Source organism: Coptis chinensis, chromosome 2 (genome assembly GCF_015680905.1).
Source record: "Coptis chinensis isolate HL-2020 chromosome 2, ASM1568090v1, whole genome shotgun sequence".
NCBI lineage: Eukaryota > Viridiplantae > Streptophyta > Magnoliopsida > Ranunculales > Ranunculaceae > Coptis > Coptis chinensis.
This window is the reverse complement of record NC_141457.1, coordinates 89,955,475-89,961,637: the sequence shown is the minus strand read 5'-3', so window position 1 is coordinate 89,961,637 and position 6,163 is coordinate 89,955,475. Positions and strand designations below refer to the sequence as shown.

The 6,163-nt window shown below is 35.2% G+C and overlaps 1 protein-coding gene across 2 annotated transcripts; it reads left to right on the top strand.

The window, feature by feature from the left end:
* Positions 1–489: 489 nt before the first annotated feature.
* LOC147518786 (gamma-glutamyl hydrolase 2-like) lies at positions 490–5,867 on the top strand. 2 transcript variants are annotated; one of them, XM_086590530.1, is made up of 10 exons: positions 490–1,091; positions 1,161–1,247; positions 1,366–1,455; positions 1,849–1,943; positions 2,627–2,687; positions 3,888–3,977; positions 4,098–4,160; positions 4,465–4,553; positions 5,487–5,579; positions 5,663–5,867. In XM_086590530.1, the coding sequence occupies exons 1-10, from the start codon at positions 708–710 to the stop codon at positions 5,694–5,696; spliced, it is 1,086 nt and encodes a 361-aa protein (XP_086446656.1). In that variant the 5' UTR covers positions 490–707; the 3' UTR covers positions 5,697–5,867. The 2 variants fall into 2 exon arrangements, with proteins under 2 accessions (XP_086446656.1, XP_086446657.1); XM_086590531.1 differs by lacking the exons at positions 1,849–1,943; positions 2,627–2,687 and having other exon boundaries at positions 652–1,091.
* The last annotated feature ends 296 nt before the right edge of the window (positions 5,868–6,163 follow it).

Sequence of the window (6,163 nt, the reverse complement as noted above, 5' to 3'; positions counted from 1 at the left end):
TTGTGTTGGATTGATCCGTTTGTTGTGGGTAACGTTGTTTCTGCAGTCATATATTCACAACACAGAAAATCCTCCTTAATTTGAAGATGAACCTTTAATGCCTTTTTCTGTTACTGTAATCAAGAGAATGAGAGATGGAGGGAGATGACTTGTATAGTTGTAGAACTTTTAATGACTTGTATAGTTGTAGAACTTTTGTATAGTTCTGTTACTGTCTATCTTCCTTTTCTTTAATCTTCCACTGAAAAAAAACGAAAGAACTTGTTGCCGCAAAAATATTTTGAGAAAATATATATATCCCGATAAAATGGGGAAACTCAGATAACAGTCATAACATAAAGGCAAATGATAAGGAGAGATCATTCTCTCTAAATTTTGGAGAGATCAAGACAAATATTCGTTGGATGGAGAAATTTCTTCTCGAAATTGGCGCACAAAATTTAAAGAGAATGATCTCTCCCTATCGGATCTCTAACATAAATTGGAACCAATTGTGAATCTTCAAATAATGGGCAGCAGTAACGAAACAACCAAAAGGACAATGTTCCGTATTGGTACAAAATAAAGATGATCCCCCAATGGTCACTTGACACACGCAATCCAAATTACCCTTACGTCACTTATGTACTACATCGTAATCAGTAAAAAACAGTGAACAAGTATTAAACACAAACGTCTAAACAGTTCCATCCTCAAAATTAAGAAAAATGCACACTAATCCCACTTCCAATATCCCCAACAACACCCAAACCAACATGCCGAAGAAAACCGACTCAGCTAACTCGGAAATTCGAAACTGGTTATGGCTGCCACTATTAATTGCACTCTCAAAAGAGTTAAACTCGGCAAAAGCGGAATCAGTTTTATTACTACCCGGATCAGAATCATCAAGTTGTTCAGCAGCTGACCCGAGTCTATATTTTAGACCCGTGATTGGAATATTAAGTCACCCGGGTGATGGTGCTTCTGGAAGACTAAATAACGCCACAAACGCTTCTTATATTGCTGCTTCTTACGTCAAATTTGTTGAATCTGCTGGTGCTCGTGTTATTCCTATTATTTATAATGAGTCTCCTGCTATTATCGAACAAGTAATAATATATTTTTTAACTTTTTTCTTTTTCATGCATTGGTAATAATTACGTCACATTTTTGTGCAGAAACTTAGTCTGGTAAATGGAGTGCTCTTTACTGGTGGATGGGCGAAGACTGGATTGTATTTTGAGACTGCCACCTGGATTTTTAAGGTAATTATTATTTTTTCCTAGATTCTTCCAAACATGACATGATCATGGTTATTGAACACAAGAAAGTACAACAGTTTTTGTGCCAAAATGAAATGCATGTTTTTGGTCACTTTTGCAGAAAGTTCTGGAGAGAAATGATGGGGCTGACCATTTCCCTCTCTTTGCTATCTGCTTGGGATTTGAACTTCTTAGCATGATTATCAGTGAGGTAATTGTTGTTATTTTATGACTAGACTTTTCTTGATTTATTTATTGTGATGTTATCTTAACCAATTTCATTAATTTTTCGGGTTGGGATTTGCGAGTATGTTTGGCAAAGAGGTTTTTCTTCTATATCTTATTGGTAGGGGACCTCTCTAACAACCTCGCTTGCCATTCAAAAATAAAATAAATAAATAAATAGTTTTATTTTTGTGTCATTATTTGCATATACGAGTTCTTTTTATGAGTTCAAGGTATCCCTGTTTAATGGTATGGGGTTTGTCGGTAAAGCCAGTTTCGTTGAAGTAAAATGACTATTTTGAACTTTTTTTCATACTATTATGCTGTCAATATATATTATAATTTTCTTCTCAAAATTCTTACTGTGTGGTGACCCCAGAACAATTACATTCTTGAAAGGTTTAGTGCAACAGATCAGGCATCCATCCTTAAGTTCACGGAGAACACGAACATCGAAGGCACTGTGTTCCAGCGGTATGCACACTCCGAGAAGTTTCCATCTCTGTTTCCGTGTTCGTATTTTCTTTATCTTTAAAGAAAAACCTCTTTATATATAGAGGTCTTTGCTTACTACCCAAGCAACTAACTGTAAATCAATGAAACATGACACTTAGGCTGCCACCTAAATCCCATTGCCTCTGTATTACAAGAAGAATTACCACCTCTATGACCTACCTTTCTTTCACTTTGCTTCCACCTAAGCAGCCCCATGATTGCCCACCTCGTCCAAAGGCTAGCTTCACCGGACTGAAGGGTGATTGGCCAGAGCTATAACTGGCCCTAGGGAAACTAGAACGGCCATTGCCATTTGTCACTGGCCCGTATTGCCCACATAATCACACGCGGCGAGGCTAGTGACTTTCAAACCCACAACCTCCCGCATCTCTATACCACTCTTTCGGTAATTTGATGTAGAAATTCAGCTACATTCTTATACAGAAAAAAGGTACAGTGATGTTGACAGTGTTGCTGAAAAGAACTATAATATTTTATTTCATGAAAATTGGTGCCATTCTAGTTTGTGTGTATAAAAGTCTTAAACCCTTTCGAGTTGCATACTCCTATAAGATCATAAGTAAATTTGGCTATTCTAACCATATTGTGATGGCAACCGCGTTCAGTAATTTTAATAAATGATACATGCTGGGGATGTGCAGGTTCCCTCCAGAGTTGCTTAAAAAATTGAGTACTGACTGTCTTGTCATGCAAAACCATCAAGTAAGTTTCAGAGTCACTCTTGGAGACACACGTAAGTTATAAAGAATGCAAAACCATGTATTTCATTTGCTTAATATGTCATATAATGCAGATCCAGTACAATGTTTACCTCGGGGACTTTATGTTTAATTTCGTATAGTGATTGGTATATATTTTCCAATGAATTAAAGCACTTGATTATTAGTATAGTTACCCAGTAGCGTCATGTATGATTGTTCTCGTTCTGTTATTTAGTGTTTATTTAGATTGGTAGTGGTATATGTCTCCCAATGGATTAAAGCACTTGGTTATTAGTATGGGTCACCCAGTAGCGTCATGTATGATTGTTCTCGTTTCATTGTCGAGTGTTTATTTTGATTGGTAATCTTTGCACATTCCTTGATTCATCCAATGCATGGGGCCAATGTCTCTCTCATGACGTAGATGGTATACAAATGAGCTGATTCAAAGTAATGTTCAGAAGTAAAGAGCCTCTGCATCTCGGGTTGTCTTAACTTGAATTGGTTTCTTATATATAACTTCTATTTCGATTATTTGCATGTCTTTCACTATGCTCAATGTTATTATTTTATTTCAGCTGGGGAGAGAAGGAGAGAGAGAAAGAGAAAGAGAAAGGGGCAGGGGTGTGTGTGTGTGTGCGGAGTTGTGAATTTTATACGTGGGAACATATTCTATGTGGGCTTGTGGGACAAATAGAAAGTTGACACTTGTCAATGGTTAGAGGGAAGATTTCTAGTGATGAAACTGTGGATGATTTTCTCGTGCATAAAAACAATAACTATGTGTCTTGTGATTTGTGATTTGTTTCACTACTTGAACTGATTTAGTCTTCTTTCTTTGAGACCAAAATAATGATTTTTGCTGAATTCCGTGGCTGGATTTTTCATATTCATACTTTCCGCTTATTCTTCTTTAGCATATCACATGAAAGTTTCATATTCTTGTCTGGGAAGCTAAAGTGTCCAACCCACGGTCTAGAGCAACTCTGTTGGCCGCTTTGTTCTGTGTTCAAGCAATGAGCCTCATATATTTGGTTTATGTTGTTTGCAAAATGCACCTTGAAGCTTCCAGGTCAAATCGTCAGACCCAAGTGTGTTGGGTGCTGTCTCAATTTGCTTTATTCTTTTCAAATTGGAGCATTTACATTCTGCAAGATATTACTGAGGATTGAATCTAATATGTTAACTTTTCACTTTTCAGTATGGTATATCACCGACAAGGTTTCAAGAGACTTCTAACTTATCAAGGTTTTTTAGGGTATTGACAACAAGCACCGATCAAGATGACAAGGTTGTATCTAGAACTAGGCATTTGGTATTTACTGTGATAATTTCTTATCTAAAGAGATATCTACATATTAATTCATTTATGCGTTGCTCTAATTCTTCAACGCATAAATACTTGTGATAGGACTACATTTCAACTGTACAAGCTCAGAGCTATCCAGTGACTGCTTTCCAGTGGCACCCAGAGGTATTCCAGATAATCGATGTGTTCCATAACTCAACTAGTGCTTGTTACTTTTACTGCTCTGCTATCCTGTGGGGGGTTATGTTCTGCCTTATAACCAGTATGTTATAATTTTATACATATTATCCTGATCACTGAATCATGGAATCAGAAGTTATAAACCTAAGGCCGTATTTTCACAGTATATGTTTTTTATTTAATCTTCTGTGCATCTTATTAGTTGAGTATGACGAGGACAATAACATTGTTTGCCTCTTTTTTACTTCATTATTGTCCTGAAAGCTGAAGCTCTAGCATTTTCCTGCAGAAGAACGCTTTTGAATGGGGCTTATCAATGATTCCACACTCCGAAGATGCTATTCAAGTTACTCAACATGTTGCCAACTACTTTATCAGGTAGCTTATACTCTGAAATCAAAGTTAATTGAAAGTGCATGTTTTTTTTTCTAAGAAACACCTTAGAAGGGGAAGTCAGGCCTTACTCCTAAACCAAACAAAATACAAAAATACAACATTTCCATTGAAAGTGCAGGTTTGTAATGCACGGTTACAACAGTTTCTACGTATCATATATTCATCTGTGAAGTACTTTGACAATATCTGTTTATTTATTTTATTTTTTCTGCACTTCTAGCAGACTTTTTGTTTTACTGCTTAGCTACTGTATGACCATTTGAAATTTAGATCAATAAAAGATGTCAATGTGGTTTCACATCAGTATTCTTTAAACCTTCACTAAAAAAGAAACCCGGAAGAGAATGGATGTGCACAAAATTAAAAATAAAAATAAAAAAGTGGTATTGTGAACATTTTTTGTTGATAAATTAGTTCAGTTTAGGGCCCGTTTGGCAACCATTATGATAACCCATTATATGACAAATAATGTATTATGAGTTCCATAATTGATTTTGGATATAAAAAAATTTGTTTGGTAAAATTTTTTAGAGACCATTTTCTCATTCTCAAAATGAGATAATCCATTGAAACATAAACAAAAAAAAAAAGTGGCTTAAAGAATGAGAGACAAAAATTATGGAGTCTTCCTTTTGAAATGAGTTGTCATATTTTGATTCTTTTTGGTTTTTGGTAATTTCTCTTTCCATTTTTGGTTTGGTCATTAATTCAATAATTGATTTGTATTTGGTTGTTTGGTATTATTTCTTCCATAAATATTTATCTAGAAAGTATTTGTGTTAGAATTGATTATATAAACATAATTACATTTTTATTTCAAAAGTAATGAAGTCTGGCCACAAGGAACTCCTTTCCTCGTTTTCCAGCTAGCTTTCTTAAATAGTTAATAATTCGGCGTTCATCCTTTTTGTGCAGGGAAGCCAGGAAGTCCTTAAACAGGCCACCCTCTCGGAAAGTGCTTGACAACCTTATTTACAATTACAGTCCTACTTACTGTGGGAAGGCTGGGTGAGTAAATTGACTATTAAGCAATGTTATGCTATACCGTGTGTTGATTAAATTTTAACCCTTTTGTTTGCTGTTTTTTATAGGAAGGGGTATGATGAAGTTTATATTTTCTCCTAATGTTATCTCTGATATATGGACCCGATATATCTCATATGTAAATGCTTTACACTACGATTGTAATATAACTGTAAGATATTATGATGACCTCTTATGGAAGACATGACTGAATACTGTTATATATACTACAAATAATGAATAATGCCATGGGAACTGAACTAGTTCATAAGATACTTGAAAGTTGAAACCTTATTGCTGTTAATAAGGTTTACCCGAAGATCTAAAGAGGATATTGTTAGTATTGAAGAAAAAAGTTCGCACGACCTGATTTTTTTCTGTTTTTCATTTTATGGAATGCATTATCAATCTTAAATGAACAGAATCTGAACTTCTGGATGCACCATCCAGTAATTTTTGCAAAATTCCAGAGTTGGATGTGGCAATAGCCAATAGATTGTTGTTTACCAAATTCTACAAGTTATGCTGAGTGATTAAAGAAATAATGAAAACTGAAAAAGTAAGGCAGC